This window comes from Bos grunniens, chromosome 3 (genome assembly GCF_055505025.1).
Source record: "Bos grunniens cultivar Pamir isolate PY7600 chromosome 3, Bosgru_T2T1.0, whole genome shotgun sequence".
In the NCBI taxonomy this organism is placed as follows: domain Eukaryota; kingdom Metazoa; phylum Chordata; class Mammalia; order Artiodactyla; family Bovidae; genus Bos; species Bos grunniens.
In genome coordinates this window covers 21,600,345-21,619,318 of record NC_141167.1, presented here as the reverse complement: position 1 = coordinate 21,619,318, position 18,974 = coordinate 21,600,345, and the positions used below count along the sequence as shown (strand labels likewise).

Genomic DNA, 18,974 nt, shown 5'->3' with positions numbered 1-18,974 from the left:
AGGCTGGTTATGACACTGAAGGGGACCTGTGCATTGATTGAGGGGACCAGAGAGTAGGCCAGGATCGAGGGTGGGGGGAACCATGGAATATACATGGGTACTACAGGGGGGTCCTCGGGGGCTGGTCTGAGCATAACTACTGGGTAAGATAGGATCACAAGGAAGGCGAAGGGGAAGGGAAGCAGGGATAACTGTTTTGAGGGTTCTAGGAACCACAGCAGGTGCAGTAGTCCCTTGGGGAAGTTCTTTGGGGCAGGAATTTGAGCAAGTTGTGATGGTTGTCACCATACAAGAAGGACCAGAGACGCCAGAAGGGCGGGAGGGAGGTGGAGGAGAGGAGCTGGGCTTGGGGGCGCTGGGCTGGTCAGGAGTGTGCTCGGTGACCAGGGAGTGACATCTGTGGGGAGAATGTGGTTGTTTTACCTCTGAGGATTTGGGAGACTTTGCTTGGGGACAAATGGGCACAGGGAGAGGGGATTCCTTACAGCTTCTGCAGGGGGGTGACTGGGGTGGATTCATAAACTGGTTGCCTGGAGGTGAAGGGAAGAAGGCAGAACAAGGACAGTGGGAGGACAGGGGAAGAGGTGGTTCCTGGGGACAGGTGGGACCAGAAATCATAGCACCTGGGGTTATTCGGAGATAAGAGCTCCCACCAGTCTCCCAGGAATAAATGGACTCAAAGCAAGACTTACTGGAATCCTGTAACTGGGGGTTGCCAGTACTCCCAGGGGATAGGTGGATGGCATAGTAAGGGTTCCCAGGGGCAGGTATGTGGGCCTCTGGGAGAAGATGGGAATAGTGATAAGAGCCCTCCTGAGGTGAGCTGGGACAACTAGATGTGCCTGGTTGAGAGGAAAGTGGGGAGCCACAATAATTTTTCCCAAAAGTCGGGTCAAGCTGTGGTTTAGGTTCATGAGAGTCTGGACGCTTAACATGGCCATGGTAAAAGTTGTCAGTGGGTGGGGAAGATGCTGAGGAAAGAGGAGGATCATTGTAACTTCTCCCTGAGGACCAGGAAGAAAGCAGAGTAGAGGTCATGGGCCCAGTATCCAAAATCCTCTGAGGAGGTGAAGAAATTATAGGTCTAGTTTCCATGTGCCGATGGGCAAGGGGAGGTGAAATTACAAGCCCAGTTCCCAAGGACCTGTGAGTAAGAGGCGGTGAAATCACGGGGCCAGTTTCCAAAGGCACATGAGTAAGGGGTGGGGAGGTCACCGGGTTGGTTACCAGGGCTGGAGGGTATCCACCATAGTAACAGAGGTAACTGTGCTGGTCTATGTAAGGGCCTCGGGGACAGGGACGTGGTGTTCTCGGAGGGCTGATCCAGCTGCAGTGAGGGCTCCGCTGACGGGCAGGAGGTGACCCCACAAGGCGGAACCGCTCAACACAAGGACTTGGAGGGGACGAACCCGACAGGATAGGCTCCCGGCAGGAGGGCCTTCCTAGGTGTGGAGAACTGGGTTCAAAACATCCCCCTGGGCGCGGAAGAGCCTGCGGGGTTGGGGAGGAGGGCGGTGGCGGCCGGCAAAGAATCGGTCGGGGTAGGGAGGAGGGCTGGCCGGTTAGGGAAGAAATTTCAGGGCTACAAGTGAGGCCAGAGAAAGGGGCTCTGGACAAGTGGGGAGAGCCCATAAGGTGGGAGGAGTCGCTGAACCTTTTGCCTGGTTTGGGGGAAAGGTCTGGAGGTGGTCGCTATAACCTTTCCTGGGAGCCAGAGGCAGCTCGAGGGTGAGGAATGGGGTTGAATCCTCTCCCGGAGGGCAGCAGAGACCCGGGAGGGAAGGGTAAGTCGCTACGTCACTTTCCTAGCGGAGAGGACGGCGGGGCAGGAAGGTCTAGGAGGAAAGGAAGAGAAGAGGTCATGGGGGGACGGGGAAGGGGAGGTAGGGTGGGAAAAAAGGGGAGGGAGGGGGAAAGGGAGGAAGGGAGGTGGAAAGGTTAGTGGGGGTCCAGGGGAAGGTAACCAAGTGCCGGAAACAAGAGGCGTGACAGAACTGAAAAAATGAGGGCGGAGGTGATGACGTAACTTAGAGGGGCGGAGTCTGGAGTCCGCAGACCTAACTAGAGGGGCAGCCGAAGACTTGTGACGAAATAAAAAGGCGGCGAGAGGCGAAGACTACAGAGGTGAGAAGGCACCTAGTCACGCCGCCTGAAGGGTGGGGGAAAGGTGACCCAAAGCGTTCCAGCGGCGCTGGAGTAGCGAACGAACTGAGGGTGCGAGATGTGACAGGGCTGGATAAGTTTCCCGAGGGGCGGCGGTAAAAGGCTGCCGTCACTGGACCTTACCCATTTCTTCTTATGTCGTTGTCTCCGCGGGACTGTCGCGAAGTCCGCACGCTTCAGCATGTCCCGAACACCTCTCACTACCAGCGCAGCCATGTCGTCGTGCGCCGCTTTGTAATTCCGACCGGAACCTCAAAAGCAGACGCTCAGGTTCCGGAGAGGTGGTGTGCCCCACTGTGGACGAAAAGGGGAGAGCGTTACGGCTGACTCTCTTGGGGCTCCGCCCTCCGATACGACGCGAGTGCAAACCCCGCCCAGCTAGGGATCTTTTGTTGTTCTTGCTGTTGTTGTTTTTAGTCGCTCAGTCATGTCCGACTCTTTGCGACCCTCTAAACTGTAGCCCTTGACGTACTCCTTTTCCTATTTGAACCAGTCTGTTGTTCCATGTCCAGTTCTAACTGTTGCTTCCTGACCTGTATACAGGTTTCTCAAGAGGCAGGTCAGGTGGTCTGGCATGCCCATCTCTTTCAGAATTTTCCACAGTTTATTGTGATCCACACAGTAAAAGGCTTTGGCATAGTCAATAAAGCAGAAATAGATGTTTTTCTGGAACTCTCTTGCTTTTTCCATAATCCAGCAGATGTTGGCAATTTGATCTCTGGTTCCTCTGCCTTTTCTAAAACCAGCTTGAACATCTGGAAGTTCACGGTTCACGTATTGCTGAAGCCTGGCTTGAGAATTTTGAGCGTTACTCTACTAGCGTGTGAGATGAGTACAATTAAGACTCCGAGCTGCCAATGCAGGGGATATGTGTTTGATGCCTGGTTTCGGAACTAACATTCCCAACATGCTGCACTCAGTTCAGTTCAGTTGCTCAGTCGTGTCCAACTCTTTGCGACCCCATGAATCGCAGCACGCCAGGCCTCCCTGTCCATCACCAACTCCCGGAGTTCACTCAGACTCACGTCCATCGAGTCAGTGATACCATCCAGCCATCTCATACTCTATCGTCCCCTTCCCCTCCTGCCCCCAATCCCTCCCAGCATCATTCTTTTCCAATGAGTCAACTCTTCGCATGACGTGGCCAAAGTACTGGAGTTTCAGCTTTAGCATCATTCCTTCCAAAGAACACCCAGGGCTGATCTCCTTTAGAATGGACTGGTTGGATCTCCTTGCAGTCCAAGGGACTCTCAAGAGTCTTTTCCAACACCACAGTTCAAAAGCATCGATTCTTCGGTGCTCAGCCTTCTTCACAGTCGAACTCTCACATCCATACATGACCACAGGAACACCCATAGCCTTGACTAGACGGACCTTTGTTGGCAAAGTAATGTCTCTGCATGGCCAAAAAAGAAAAAAAAAATGAAACAATGTATACTTAAAAGAGACTGCTCAAACCCTGAGATGCAGAGAACAAAGGTAGAGATATTGAAATCAATTATAAATTTTTAATTAATTACCTTAACCGAAATATCTAGCCTGCCATAATTCATCTGAGTGTCCCCCATTTAAAGCCTGCCTGCATGTGTATCGGAAAGCATCCTTGGATTGAGTCCAAACTAGATAGATCCCCCACCATTTATCATAAAATTTGAGTCCTCCCTCTAGCATTTCCTGCTCTGATCCATATATACACGTATGACTATGAAACTGTTTTCTAAATTGGAGAATGGCCATATGAACTCCCACAAAAAACTCTCCAGTGACTTCCTTTTCCCTGTGGAAAAGCCACAGTCTTTACTTTGGCATATGTATGAGTTCCCTTGGGCTTCCATAACAAAGTTCCATAAACTTAGTGGCTTAAACAACAGAAGTTTACAGTCTCACATATGGGGAGTCTAGAAACCCTTAATCAAGGTTGGTTCCATCTGACAGCTCTGAGGGAAAACCTGTTCTGTGCCCCCTCCTAACTTCTGGTAGCTTGAGCGTCCTTAGCTTGTGAATGGGAGAAGGCAATGGCAACCCACTCCAGTACTCGTGCCTGGAATATCCCACGGACGGAGGTGCCTGGTAGGCTACAGTCCCTGGGATCCCGAAGAGTCAAATGCAACTGAGCAACTTCACTTTCACTTTTCACTTTCATGCACTGGAGAAGGAAATGGCAACCCACTCCAGTATTCTTGCCTGGAGAATCCCAGGGATGGAGGAGCCTGGTGGGCTGCCATCTATGGGGTCGCACAGAGTCGGAAACGACTGACACAACTTATCAGCAGTAGCGGCAGTAGTGCTAAGTGCTAAGTGCTAAGTAGTTTGTTTGAGCATTCTTTGGCATTGCCTTTCTTTGGAACTGGAATGAAAACTGACCTTTTCCAGTCCTGTGGCCACTGCTGAGTTTTCCAAATTTGCTGGCATATTTAGTGCAGCACTTTCACAGCATCATCTTTCAGGATTTGAAATAGCTCAACTGGAATTCCATCACCTCCACTAGTTTTGTTCGTAGTGATGCTTCCTAAGGCCCACGTGACTTCACATTCCAGGATGTCTGGCTCTAGGTCAGTGATCACACCATCGTGATTAGCTGGGTCATGAAGCTCTCTTTTGTACAGTTCTTCTGTGTATTCTTGCCACCTCTTCTTAATATCTTCTGCTTCTGTTAGGTCCCTACCATTTCTGTCCTTTATCGAGCCCATCTTTGCATGAAATGTTCCCTTGGTATCTCTACTTTTCTTGAAGAGATCCCTAGTCTTTCCCATTCTGTTGTTTTCCTCTATTTCTTTGCACTGATTGCTGAGGAAGGCTTTCTTATCTCTCCTTGCTATTCTTAGGAACTCTGCATTCAGATGCTTATATCTTTCCTTTGCTTTTCGCTTCTCTTCTTTTCACAGCCATTTGTAAGGCCTCCTCAGACAGCCATTTTGCTTTTTTGCATTTCTTTTCCATGGGGATGGTCTTGATCCCTGTCTCCTGTACAATGTCACGAACCTCTGTCCATAGTTCATCAGGCACTCTCTCTATCAGATCTAGTCCCTTAAATCTATTTTTCACTTCCACTGTATAATCATAAGGGAGTTGATTTAGGTCATATCTGAATGGTCTAGTGCTTTTCCCTACTTTCATCAATTTAAGTCTGAATTTGGCAATAAGGAGTTCAGGATCTGAGCCACAGTCAGCTCCTGGTCTTGTTTTTGCTGACTATATAGAGCTACAAGGCTGTATATTGTCACCCTGCTTATTTAACTTATATGCAGAGTACATCTTCCAGATGGGCTGGAAGAAGCACAAGCTGGAATCAAGATTGCCAGGAGAAATATCAATAACCTCAGATATGCAGATGACACCACCCTTATGGCAGAAAGTGAAGAGGAACTAAAAAGCCTCTTGATGAAAGTGAAAGAGGAGAGTGGGGAAGTTGACGTAAAGCTCAGCATTCTGAAAACTAAGATCATGGCATCTGTTCCCATCACTTCATGGGAAATAGATGGGGAAACAGTGGAAACAGTGTCAGACTTAATTTTTTGGGCTCCAAAATCACTGCAGATGGTGATTGCAGCCATGACATTAAAAGACGCTTACTTCTTGGAAGGAAAGTTATGACCAACCTAGATAGCATATTCAAAAGCAGAGACATTACTTTGCCAACAAAGGTCTGTCTAGTCAAGGCTATGGTTTTTCCTGTGGTCATGTATGGATGTGAGAGTTGGACTGTGAAGAAAGCTGAGCACCGAAGAATTGATGCTTTTGAACTGTGGTGTTGGAGAAGACTCTTGAGAGTCCCTTGGACTGCAAGGAGATTCCAACCAGTCCATTCTAAAGGAGATCAGTCCTGGGTGTTCATTGGAAGGACTGATACTGAAGCTGAAACTCCAATACTTTGGCCACCTCATGGAAAGAGTTGACTCATTGGAAAAGACCCTGATGCTGGGAGGGATTGGGGGCAGGAGGAGAAGGGGACGACAGAGGATGAGATGGCTGGATGGCATCACTGACTCGATGGACATGGGTTTGGGTGAACTCTGGGAGTTGGTGATGGACAGGGAGGCCTGGCGTGCTGCAATTCATGGGGTCACAAAGAGTCGTACATGACTGAGCTACTGTACTGAAACTGTAGCTCACCAGGCACCTCAGTCCACAGGAATCTCCAGGCCAAAATACTGGAGTTGGTTGCCATTTCCTTCTCCAGGGATCTTTTGAGGGTCTGAAAAAAGAGCAATCATTTGTGGAGAATGGTGGCTCCGTCTGAATGCTTGTAGCTTTAGGAGAGACTCTGTAAATTCCCCTAACCCAGTTGAGGGATAAAGGAGGACTACGAACTGATTGTTGAGTACAGAAAGAGTTAGGTAGGCAAAATGAAGCAAGAAGAGCCTTCTAGGAAGAACTTGTATGGAGAGAGATCCAGAGGTAGTGAAAAACGAGGCTACTGAGGTTTTGCAATGAAGCTGAAGCTTCAGGACATGTCATTTGTACTCCCCCATTCAAGGCGCGTACCTAATTTTTGTATTTTTTTAAAAGATGGTCTCCCGAATTTTGTAAGCTTCAGGCCACATTACTTTTCCAACAAAGGTCCGTCTAGTCAAGGCTATGGTTTTTCCAGTAGTCATGTATGGATGTGAGAGTTGGACTATAAAGAAAGCTGAGCGCCTAAAAATTGATGCTTTTGAACTGTGGTGCTGGAGAAGACTCTGAGAGTCCCTTGGACTGCAAGGAGATCCAACCAATCCATCCTAAAAGAAATCAGTCCTGAATATTCATTGGAAGGGCTGATGCTGAAGCTAAAACTTCAATACTTTGGCCACCTGATGCAAAGAACTGACTCCTTGGAAAAGACCCTGATGCTGGGAAAGATGGAAGGCAGGAGGAGAAGGGGACAACAGAGGATGAGATGGTTGGATGGCATCACCAATTTGATGGACATAAGTTTGAGCAAGCTCTGGGAGTTGGTGATGGACAGGGAAGCCTGGCATGCTGCAGTCCATGGGGTCGCAAAGAGTCCGACATGACTGAGCCACTGAACTGAGACCCCACAGAACTTGACTCCACCATAGGAACCAGTGAAAAGGAGGGACATGATCAGATAATTGCTTTTAAAAATGATTATCTGATAGCCAATGTTCAGAGTAGATGGGAGGAAGGTAGAGAGATAAGATGAGAGAAGACCATGGTCTGGATTGTGTGGTGGCTATGAAGATAGAGAGAAGAGGATGAATTCCACTTACAGTGGAGAGAGAAGTACAGAACTTATTGACTGATTGGCCGTATCTAAAATAGTACAGATGACACCACCAGTTAATAGCCTTCCTCTTACCCTGGTTTTATTCTTATGACTTGTCATCTGATATATATTTATTTTCTTATAGTCTGCTAAATAATTTTCAAAAGGTTAAAAACATAACTTATAAAAATATAAAATGAACACATGCCAAAGATTTTATTCATCATCATAAACTGCTCAACCATTATTATCTTAAATAATGAGGGAACCAGTGAGATGGTAAGACTTGTTCAAATGAGAATTTGAGTTTCAGAGATTTGGATTATCAGCCAGAGGAATACTGAAATGAATTTGCTAATAGTTGCAGAAACACTAATATTCCTATTAAGCAATAAACTATAATGTTAGAGATTATCTCTTTTACCAGAGGGAATTAAATTCCATCTCTACTGGACAAAAATTCATTTCCATTTCTACATATAGGAATTATTTGCATTGCTTGCAGACAAGATTTGCATTGCCATCAGTTTTTTACAAGTTAACCTCTATTAGTACAAAGTTGTAAGATTACTTAGTAATGTGAAATCAATCAAGGTATGCATGCATGCTAAGTTGCTTCAGTTGTGTCCAACTCTTTGCGATCCTATGGACCTGTAGCCTGCCAGGTTCCTCTGTCCGTGGGATTCTCCAGGCAAGAATATTGGAGTGGTTTGCCATGCCCTTCTCCAGATCTCAAGCCAGGGGTTGAACCCACATCTCTTATGTCTCCTGCATTGGCAGGTGGGCTCTTTTCCACTAGCGCCGCCTCGAAAGTCCCTTAATCAAAGGTAAACCACAGCACTACAATAAAATATCACCCAGTAATCTTCTTCTGGGATTTGCAAGCCCATTTACAAGCTCTGGACAATTTTTATGGATGTCTCCCATCAATAGGATGTATATTTTTAAAAGCAAGGATTTTGTTTAATTCATTGTTGAATTATCAGCCCCCAGTACTGTATATGGTACATAGTTAGCTCTCAAATATTTATTGAATGAGTGAGTGAAAAATGAGAAACAGGGATGTGAGAGTAAACAATTTCCCCAAGAAGTCTGTTACAGGGGCCTAGCAATCATAAAGTAGAGGGAGGTATGTGTATAGAGAAAGACCTTTTTTTAAAAAGCTCATAGTAATACCCTATATGGGAAAAGAATCTGCAAAATAATGGATATATGTATATCTGTAACTGAATCACTTTGCTATATACCTTAAACCAAATATGGAGTGTCAGGACCACAGCCACAATCTCCCTGGGAAGGGACCCTTCCCACTCCAAACTGGGGGAGGGTCTTCCTTCCCATCTAGAAACTGGGGGAACAAGGGGAGAGGGTTGGACTAGATCAGTGATTCTCAAACATTTTGGTCTCGGGACCCCTTTAAAATGTTAATGAGTATTGAGCATTATTGAGATTTTGTTTACTTTGTCTATCAATATTTGCCAGCTTAGAAATTAAAACAAATTTTTGAAAATATTTATTCATTAAAAAAATAATAAGCCCATTACATGCTAACATAAATATTTATATGAAAAATAACTATATTTTCCTAAAAGAAATTTAGTCAAAATATTGGCATTGTTTTAAAAATCTCTTGCAAAGGGACTTCTCTGGTGGTCCAGTGGCTAAAACTCTGCATTTGCAGTCCAGGGGGCCCAGGTTTGATCCTTGGTCAGGAAACTAGATCCCACATGCTACAACTAAGACCCAGTGCAGCCAAATAAATTTTTTAAATATATTAAAAAACAAATCTCTTGCAAATTAATGTCTGGCTTAGTAAAGCTGGATTCTTAGATATTCTTCCTCAGTTCAGTTCAGTTCAGTCACTCAGTCATGTCCGACTCTCTGCAACCCCATGGACTGCAGCATACCAGGCTTCCCTGTCCATCACCAACTCCCGGAGTTTATTCAAACTCACTGCCCACTGAGTCAGTGATGCCATCCAACCATCTCATCCTCTGTCGTCCCCTTCTTCTCCCACCTTCAGTCTTTCCCAGCATCAGGGTCTTTTCAAATGAGTCAGCTCTTCACATCAGGTGGCCAAAATTCTTCCTTGGTGTGTTGTAATATGTTGTTTTAGTTGAAGTATACATTAAAAAATCCAGTCTCACACAAATATGTAGTTAGAAAAGAGAGGTACATTTTTATAGCCTTTCAAGATAACTATGAATATTCTTTGATACTATACCAAAATTTGACAAGTGGTAGTTTCCTTTAAGGTCAGTAGCAATGTGAAATCTGAAACCATATCAACGAACTTTTCATAGTCTGTTACATTAAAATTTGTTTAGTTCAGTTCAGTCGCTCAGTCGTGTCTTACTCTTTGTGACCCCATGAACCACAGCACACCACGCCTCCCTGTCCATCACCAACTCCCAGAGTTCACCCAAACCCATGTCCAGGTAGGTGATGCCATCCAACCATCTCATCCTCTGTCATCCCCTTCTCCTCCTGCCCTCAATCTTTCCCAGCATCAGGGTCTTTTCCAATGAGCCAGCACTTCGCATCAAGTAGCCAAAGTATTGGAGTTTCAGCTTCAACATCAGTCCTTCCAATGAACACCCAAGACTGATCTCCTTTAAGATGGACTGGTTGGATCTCCTTGCAGTCCAAGGGACTCTCAAGAGTCTTCTCCAACACCACAGTTCAAAAGCATCAATTCTTCAGTGCTCAGCATTCTTCACAGTCCAACTCACATCCATACATGACCACTGGAAAAACCATAGCCTTGACTAGACAGACCTTTGTTGGCAAAGTAATATCTCTGCTTTTCAATATGCTATCTAGGTTGGTCATAACTTTCCTTCCAAGGAGTAAGCATCTTTTAATTTCATGGCTGCAATCACCATCTGCAGTGATCTTGGAGCACAAAAAATAAAGTCTGACACTGTTTCCACTGTTTCCCCATCTATTTCCCATGAAGTGATGGGAACAGATGCCATGATCTTAGTGTTCTGAATGTTGAGCTTTACGCCAACTTTCCCACTCTCCTCTTTCACTTTCATCAAGAGGGTTTTTAGTTCTTCTTCACTTTCTGCCATAAGGGTGTTGTCATCTGCATATCTGAGGTTATTGATATTTCTCCCGGCAATCTTGATGTTGCTGCAAATGGCATTATTTCATTCTTTGTTTTGTGGCTGAGTAATATTGTGTTGTGTATACATACCACATCTTTATCCATTTATCTGTAGATGGACATTTAGGTTGCTCCCATGTTCTGGGTATTGAAAATAGTGCTGCAATGGGCATCGAGGTATATGTATCTTTTTGAATTATAGTTTTCTCCAGATACATGCCCAAGAATCTGTTTACTATTTTTCTCCTGGTCACATTTACCTGCTTCTTTGTATGTCTGTCTGGCAGTTTTTAATTTTTTTTACTGAGCACTTGGTATTGTGAAATTTACATTGCTGAATGCTGGATTTAGCTGTCTTCTTTAAAATGTCTTAGAATTTGTTCTGGCAGGCACCCAGGGTTTTTGTGTGTTTGTGAATCAGCTTGATCCTTTCAAGGTTCCTTTTTTAAAGATTTGTTATAGCCTATCTTGTGTAGCTTCTCTCTATGGCTAGTTTTAGCCCTGGAGAGGTATCCCTTTCTGGAGTTCAAGTTGAATGGGAATTCTCCACAATAGCTGGTCAAAACTCAAACATCTCCTAGCCCTCTGCATACAGCTTTGGGAATTACTTAGTTTACAGTTACCCAGTAGTTCTTTGTCTGGGTATGTGAAGTTTCATTCTACTCTTTTGCAGCTTAGTATTCAGCAACACACTTAAGCATCCTCAGAGGCAGAGGAACCAGAGATCAAATCGCCAACATCCGCTGGATCATGGAAAAAGCAAGAGAGTTCCAGAAAAACATCTATTTCTGCTTTATTGACTATGCCAAAGCCTTTGACTGTGTGGATCACAATAAACTGTGGAAAATTCTGAAAGAGATGGGAATACCAGACCACCTGATCTGCCTCTTGAGAAACCTATATGCAGGTCAGGAAGCAACAGTTAGAACTGGACATGGAACAACAGACTGGTTCCAAATAGGAAAAGGAGTATGTCAAGGCTGTATATTGTCACCCTGTTTATTTAACTTATATGCAGAGTACATCATGAGAAACGCTGGACTGGAAGAAACACAAGCTGGAATCAAGATTGCTGGGAGAAATATCAATAACCTCAGATATGCAGATGACACCACCCTTATGGCAGAAAGTGAAGAGGAACTAAAAAGCCTCTTGATGAAGGTGAAAGAGGAGAGTGAAAAAGTTGGCTTAAAGCTCAACATTCAGAAAACAAAGATCATGGCATCCAGTCCCATTACTTCATGGGAAATAGATGGGGAAACAGTGGAAACAGTGTCAGACTTTATTTTTCTGGGCTCCAAGATCACTGCAGATGGTGACTGCAGCCATGAAATTAAAAGACGCTTACTCCTTGGAAGGAAAGTTATGACCAACCTAGATAGCATATTGAAAAGCAGAGACATTACTTTGCCAACAAAGGTTTGTCTAGTCAAGGCTATGGTTTTTCCAGTGGTCATGTATGGATGTGAGAGTTGGACTGTGAAGAAGGCTGAGCGCCAAAGAATTGATGCTTTTGAACTGTGGTGTTGGAGAAGACTCTTGAGAGTCCCTTGGACTGCAAGGAGATCTAACCAGTCCATTCTAAAGGAGATCAGCCCTGGGATTTCTTTGGAAGGAATGATGCTAAAGCTGAAACTCCAGTACTTTGACCACCTCATGCAAAGAGTTGACTCATTGGAAAAGACTCTGATGCTGGGAGGGATTGGGGGCAAGAGGAGAAGGGGACGACAGAGGATGAGATGGCTGGATGGCATCACTGACTCGATGGACATGAGTCTGAGTGAACTCCGGGAGTTGGTGATGGACAGGGAGGCCTGGCGTGCTGCGATTCATGGGGTCGAAAAGAGTCGGACACAACTGAGCGACTGATCTGATCTGAAGCTGAATTCAGAGCTCTCTCTCTCTGGTTAACTCCTTCCTTTTTATGATAAAACAAGTATAGTAACACTGCTAAATATTCACTAAAATCTGAGTAATGAGTTTAGGGCTGTTCACTGTAAAATTTCAGCTTTGTTGTTTGTTTGAAAACTTAATAAATGTTTGAAAATGATTGGATTACATACAAAAAATATAGTACTACCATGTACAGTAAGTCCCCTACATATGAACAAGTTCTGTTCCATGAGCACATGCAAAAGTCCAATTTGTAAGTTCAACAAAGTTAGCCTAGGCAACCAACTAACACAATTGGCTATATAGTACTATACTAATAGGGTTAGAATAGTTTATATACAGATAATATATTAAAAAACAAAAAATAAAACAGTTTTAATCTTACAGTATAGTACCTTGAAAAGTATAGTAGTACAGTACATATATACAGGGGCATACATGGGCTGGCATCAAGTGAACAGACAAAAAGTTACTGACTGGACGAGGGAGAGGAGATAGCAGAGCTGAAGGACCATCAGCAACAGGAGGAAATGGAGGGCAAGCTGCAATTTCACTCACGCATGATGTTGATGGCACAAGTTCTGGTTCTTTGCTGGATTCAATTCTATCTGCCGTCTTGAAAAAATGATCCGGTAATGTCTGGGTAGTAGCTCTTTTTTCTTATCATAGATGACACCGTGGCACTAGACTGCATTCTGAACAGCTGTTGTAGGCTTCATGTACTGTTCTATGTTTGGGTCAAAAATTCACCTCAAAAACTAACAGTGCCTCAAAGAAAATCCCCCCCCACCATTTCCTGTGTCATAATTCTCTTCAGTTCTTCACTTAGTTCTTTTAACTCTTTCCTGTCTTTGTCCTTTCTCTGGGCCTCCAATTCTATCAGATTTCCTTCTTGTGTTGCACAAGAGCTTAATGAAATCATCCCCTTACAGATCTAGCTCCAGCTTCTCACTCAGGGTCACTGAGTTGCTGAAGACCTCTTTGGACTCTTCATCCACCTTCTCAAATCCATGAAAATCATGAACAAACTGTGGGCAAAGGTTCTTCCAAACCCCATTCATGGTGACAGCAGTAACTTCATGCCAAGCCAAGTCAGTTTTTTTTTTTTTTTTAACGTCCTTGTAGATGTTATAGTCCTTTAAAAATTAACACAAGGTTGTTCCTGATTCATCATTCACCTTTATATCTGATGAAAAATGTGATGGAAAGTCACTCTAACTCCCTTGTCCATGGGTTGGATGAGCAACGTAGTATTTGGTGGCAGGTGCACTGCTTTGACGTTGGGATGAGAGCCATCCATGAATGGGGTGACCCAGGGTATTGTCAAGCAGCAGAAGACTATTGAATGGGACATACCTTCCAAGCAAGATTTCTCTACCTCTGGGATAAAGTGGTGGAAAAATCGGTTCTGAAAAATGGTCTGTGAAACCCAGGCTTTGGAGTTACTGTTTCACACAAGGAGAGTCTTTGGCCATGTTTTTAAGGGCTTTTGGGTTCTCTGAATGATAAACGAGAAGCTTCAGCTTCAAATCACTGGAAACATTGCCACTAAACAATGGAGTTAGCCTGTCCTTTGCTGCTTTATAGCCTGGCATCAACTTTTCCTCCTTACTGATGTAACTTTGATCTGGAATCCTCTTCCAGTACAGTCCTGTCTCATCCACATTAAAAACCTCCTCAGGTAAATAAGTGACTTCACCAGTAATTTCTTGAAGCATTTCAGTAAATTCCCAGGCAGCTACCATATCTGCACTTGCTGCCTCACCACGTACGTTTACATTGTAAAGACTGGTTCTAGCCTTGGACCGATGAAACCTGCCACATATAGTATTAAAAGATGTGCCTTCTGATTCTTCGCTGTGTTTCTTCTTCAAGTCTTTATAAAGGCTTTTAGCTTTCTCTTGAATCAGCATTAAGCTAAGCAGAACTTGACAGTGTTGTTGATCCTGCATCCACACACCGAAAAGTTTCTGTATCACTTTTCTACATTTATTTGATATTATTGTTGGCATCATTAAAACAGCAGGGAGAAGGCAATGGCACCCCACTCCAGTACTCTTGCCTGGAGAATCCCATGGATGGAGGAGCCTGGTGGGCTGCAGTCCATGGGGTCGCTAGAGTCGGACACGACTGAGTGACTTCACTTTCACTTTTCACTTTCATGCATTAGAGAAGGAAATGGCAACCCACTCCAGTGTTCTTGCCTGGAGAATCCCAGGGACAGGGGAGTCTGGTGGGCTGCCATCTATGGTGTCACACAGAGTCGGACACGACTGAAGCGACTTAGCAGCAGCAGCACAGCAGACTTCACATGTTCCACGATCTTGTTCTTTCAGTTCAGTTCAGTCGTTCAGTTGTGTCCAGCTCTTTGCAACCCCATGAATTGCAGCACGCCAGGCCTCCTTGTCCATCACCAACTCCTGGAGTTAGCCCAAATTCATGTCCATTGAGTCAGTGATGCCATCCAGCCATCTCATCCTCTGTCGTCCCCTTCTCCTCCTGCCCCCAATCCCTCCCAGCATCAGAGTCTTTTCCAATGAGTCAACTCTTCACATGAGGGGGCCAAAGTATTGGAGTTTCAGCTTCAACATCAGTCCTTCCAAAGAACACCCAGGACTGATCTCCTTCAGAATGGACTGGTTGGATCTCCTTGCAGTCCAAGGGACTCTCAAGAGTCTTCTCCAACACCACAGTTCAAAAGCATCAATTCTTTGGCCCTCAGCCTACTTCACAGCCCAACTCACATCCATACATGACCACTGGAAAAACCATAGCTTTGACTAGACAAACCTTTGTTGGCAAAGTAATGTCTCTGCTTTTCAATATGCTATCTAGGTTGGACATAACTTTCCTTCCAAGGAGTAAGCGTCTTTTAATTTCATGGCTGCAGTCACCATCTGCAGTGATTTTGGAGCCCAAAAAATTAAGTCTGACACTGTTTCCACTGTTTCCCCATCTATTTCCCATGAAGTAATGGGACTGGATGCCATGATCTTAGTTTTCTGAATGTTGAGCTTTACGTCAACTTTCCCACTCTCCTCTTTCACTTTCATCAAGAGGCTTTTTAGTTCCTCTTCACTTTCTGCCATAAGGCTGGTGCCATCTGCATATCGGAGGTTATTGATATTTCTCCCAGCAATCTTGATTCCATCTTGTGCTTCTTCCAGCCCAGCGTTTCTCATGATGTACTCTGCATAAGTTAAATAAGCAGGGTGACAATATACAGCATTGACGTACTTCTTTTCCTATTTGGAACCAGTCTGTTGTTCCATGTCCAGTTCTAACTGTTGCTTCCTGACCTGCATACAGATTTCTCAAGAGGCAGATCAGATGGTCTGGTATTCCCATCTCTTTCAGAATTTTCCACAGTTTATTGTGATCCACACAGTCAAAGGCTTTGGCATAGTCAATAAAGCAGAAATAGATGTTTTTCTGGAACTCTCTTGCTTTTTCGATGATCCAGCAGATGTTGGCAATTTGATCTCTGGTTCCTCTGCCTTTTCTAAAACCAGCTTGAACATCTGGAAGTTCATGGTTCACTTATTGCTGAAGCCTGGCTTGGAGAATTTTGAGCATTACTTTACTAGCGTGTGAGATGAGTGCAACTGTGTGGTAGTTTGAGCATTCTTTGGCATTGCCTTTCTTTGGGACTGGAATGAAAACTGACCTTTTCCAGTCCTGTGGCCACTGCTGAGTTTTCCACATTTCCTGGCATATTGAGTGCAGCACTTTCACAGCATTATCTTTCAGGATTTGAAATAGCTCAACTGGGATTCCATCACCTCCACTACTTTGTTCGTAGTGATGCTTTCTAAGGCCCACGTGACTTCACATTCCAGGATGTCTGGCTCTAGATGAGTGATCACACCATCGTGATTATCTTGGTCATGAAGATCTTTTTTGTACAGTTCTGTGTTCTTTAGAAGGGAAGGCAATGGCACCCCACCCCAGTACTCTTGCCTGGAAAATCCCATGGACGGAGGATCCTGGTGGGCCGCAGTCCATGGGGTCGCTAAGAGTTGGACACGACTGAGTGACTTCACTTTCACTTTTATACATTGGAGAAGGAAATGGCAACCCACTCCAGTGTTCTTGCCTGGAGAATCCCAGGGACGGGGGAGCCTGGTAGGCTGCCGTCTATGGGGTCGCACAGAGTCAGACATGACTGAAGCGACTTAGCAGTAGCAGTAGCAGTAGCAGTTTTCTTTAGAATAGTGCAATTCATGTTATAAGAACAAGTGACATCTACCATCTTTTCATCTCACCCCACTCTCAATTATTTTCACTTTTGTTTCCATTGTTATTGTTTGGTGCTTCTTAGCAGTACCAGCTACATCACTGCTGCTTTTATACTTGCTTCTGGACATCCTGTGCTTGAAATAGATTCTGTACTGCTGTGCTCTATACAGTACTATACAGTACACAGAAACACCACCACTTGTAGAGGATGCATGCATGTGACAATGTGTGCCAGACATGTGAACTTACATACAAACACATGTTTACATCTTTGAAAGTTCAAAACTTGAAGGTTCATATGTACGGAACTTATTATATATGGGTATTTGGGAGGATTATACATAACTGTTAAAGTGGGTTCTAAGTCAGAAGTGGCTGGAAGATGCTGGCCATCCCTGTAGCTAGGATAATAGGCTCAAAGAGCTTCTAGATTAAAGTAGCCCTTTGCCCCATATTTCCAAACACAATCCTTCAGATTCTCAGAAGCTCCATTACCATGTATGCCTGTGAAGCCTGAGTCTTGCAGGCTATATTGAATATCAGTCTGCTGATTATTTCTGAAGCACAAAGCACTGATTTCTGGCATGGCTCACTTTCTGTGTATGACTATTTACTACTATATAGGTCTTTCTCATGTGCAAACTAAAGGTTGCAAACAAGTGAGCTAAAGCCCCAGCCCATAGGTGTGTTTTATTTAGCCTAATGCTTTGAAAAGTTAGTTGTTCACATTTAACAACAGAGAGATTTCACATAAAACAAGTGATCTGGCAACACTGCTTGTGCCTTTCTACAAAGCAACAGTTGACTGCAGTATAAAGGCAATTTTCCAGGGCCTGGAGGGCCTGTTTCCCTCATTTATCACTCAGATGCAACTTCTAGTCCTCTGCTGTCTAACATAGTAACCACACACGACTATTGAATATAAATTAATTCAAAGTTCAGTTCAGTTCAGTCACTCAGTCGTGTCCAACTCTTTGTGACCCCATGAATCGCAGCACGCCAGGCCTCCCTGTCTATCACCATCTCCTGGAGTTCACTCAAACTCACATCCATTGAGTCGGTGATGCCATCCAGCCATCTCATCCTCTGTCGTCCCCTTCTCCTCCTGCCCCCAATCCCTCCCAGGATCAGAGTCTTTTCCAATGAGTCAGCTCTTCTCATGAGGTGGCCAAAGTACTGGAGTTTCAGCTTTAGCATCATTCCTTCCAAAGAACACCCAGGACTGATCCCCTTTAGAATGGACTGGTTGGATCTCCTTGCAGTCCAAGGGACTCTCAAGTCTTCTCCAACACCACAGTTCAAAAGCATCAATTCTTCGGTGCTCAGCTTTCTTCACAGTCCAACTCTCACATCCATACATGACTACTGGAAAAACCATAGCCTTGACTAGACGGACCTTTGTTGGCAAAGTAATGTCTCTGCTTTTCAATATGCTATCTAGGTTGGTCATAACTTTCCTTCCAAGGAGTAAGCGTCTTTTAATTTCATGGCTGCAATCACCATCTGCAGTGATTTTGGAGCCCAAAAAATTAAGTCTGACACTGTTTCCACTGTTTCCCCATCTATTTCCCATGAAGTGATGGGACCAGATGACATGATCTTTTCAAAGTTAATTATAATTAAATAAAATTTAAAACTCAGTACCTCAGTCACATTAGCCACATTAGCATATTGGACAATACAGAAGAGAACTTTGTCGTCACTGCACACTGCTCTATTGAACAGTGCTGACCTAGCCTGTCTCCCCAATTGGAACAGGGAACATTTTTGCCTATCCCTTAGGCTACATAGCTTATTAGTGGTAACTGTGGAGCCTTATCACAATTTACTGTTTTTATGGGGAAATGTGCCAAGTTCTAACTCTAGACATAGGCTTATGGATGGTTCACAGGACTACAAGTTGGCCTCTATTCCACATGCTTGGAACTTACTACAATGTTTTTGTTTTTAATAATTCTAAGCTTTAACATTGATTAAGTCACTGACATCTAATTCAGACTCCATTTAAGTTTTACCAACTGTCCCAGTAATACCCTTAACAAAAGGATCCAGGTTAGAGTCACTTGTTGCATGTGTTGTCTCTCTAGTCTCCTGTGTGAAATGGTTCAGCCATCTTGACTATCACACCCTTGACACAAGTAAGGATTATTTTGTACAATGTACTATTTTATAGAATGTTCCTCAATTTACCTGGTTGGATTTATCTTACCTGTATCTTACAGGAATCTGTGATGCTGTGTTCTTCTCATTGCTGCCTGTAAGAGGTCCGTTTATCTGTCCCATTATTGGTGATGTCAGCTTTCATCCGTCTGCTAGACTTCTCCAGTGTACTTTCTCTAATAAAATAATTATTATATA

General features: G+C 44.3%; 2 protein-coding genes and 1 long non-coding RNA gene across 8 annotated transcripts in view; 1 reads left to right on the top strand and 2 right to left on the bottom strand.

Annotated features, from left to right (window-relative positions):
* LOC147375258 (sperm head and tail associated protein-like) overlaps window positions 1-2,012 on the bottom strand; it is a 2,944-nt gene extending 932 nt beyond the window's left edge. The window contains exon 1 of the mRNA XM_086386488.1: window positions 693-2,012. Coding sequence (XP_086242614.1) covers window positions 693-1,632 — 940 coding nt within the window. The 5' untranslated portion in view covers window positions 1,633-2,012. The remainder of the gene's footprint in view (window positions 1-692) is intronic.
* Window positions 1-2,392, bottom strand: part of NSUN4 (NOP2/Sun RNA methyltransferase 4) — a 23,406-nt gene extending 21,014 nt beyond the window's left edge. For all 4 annotated transcript variants that reach the window (XR_015158450.1, XM_086386591.1, XM_086386610.1 and 1 more), the window contains exon 1: window positions 2,287-2,392. Coding sequence is in view for 2 of the 4 variants with exons in the window: in XM_086386591.1 (XP_086242717.1) it covers window positions 2,287-2,379 (93 nt within the window). In the remaining 2 variants the exon portion in view is untranslated. The remainder of the gene's footprint in view (window positions 1-2,286) is intronic.
* LOC147375256 (uncharacterized) lies at window positions 1,960-18,974 on the top strand. Of its 3 annotated transcripts, none has more exons than XR_015158456.1 (3): window positions 1,960-2,124; window positions 11,503-11,645; window positions 18,839-18,974. It is a non-coding gene; the product is annotated as an uncharacterized LOC147375256 (long non-coding RNA). The 3 variants fall into 3 exon arrangements; XR_015158454.1 differs by having other exon boundaries at window positions 1,991-2,124; window positions 11,158-11,645; XR_015158453.1 differs by lacking the exon at window positions 18,839-18,974 and having other exon boundaries at window positions 1,991-2,124; window positions 11,158-12,468.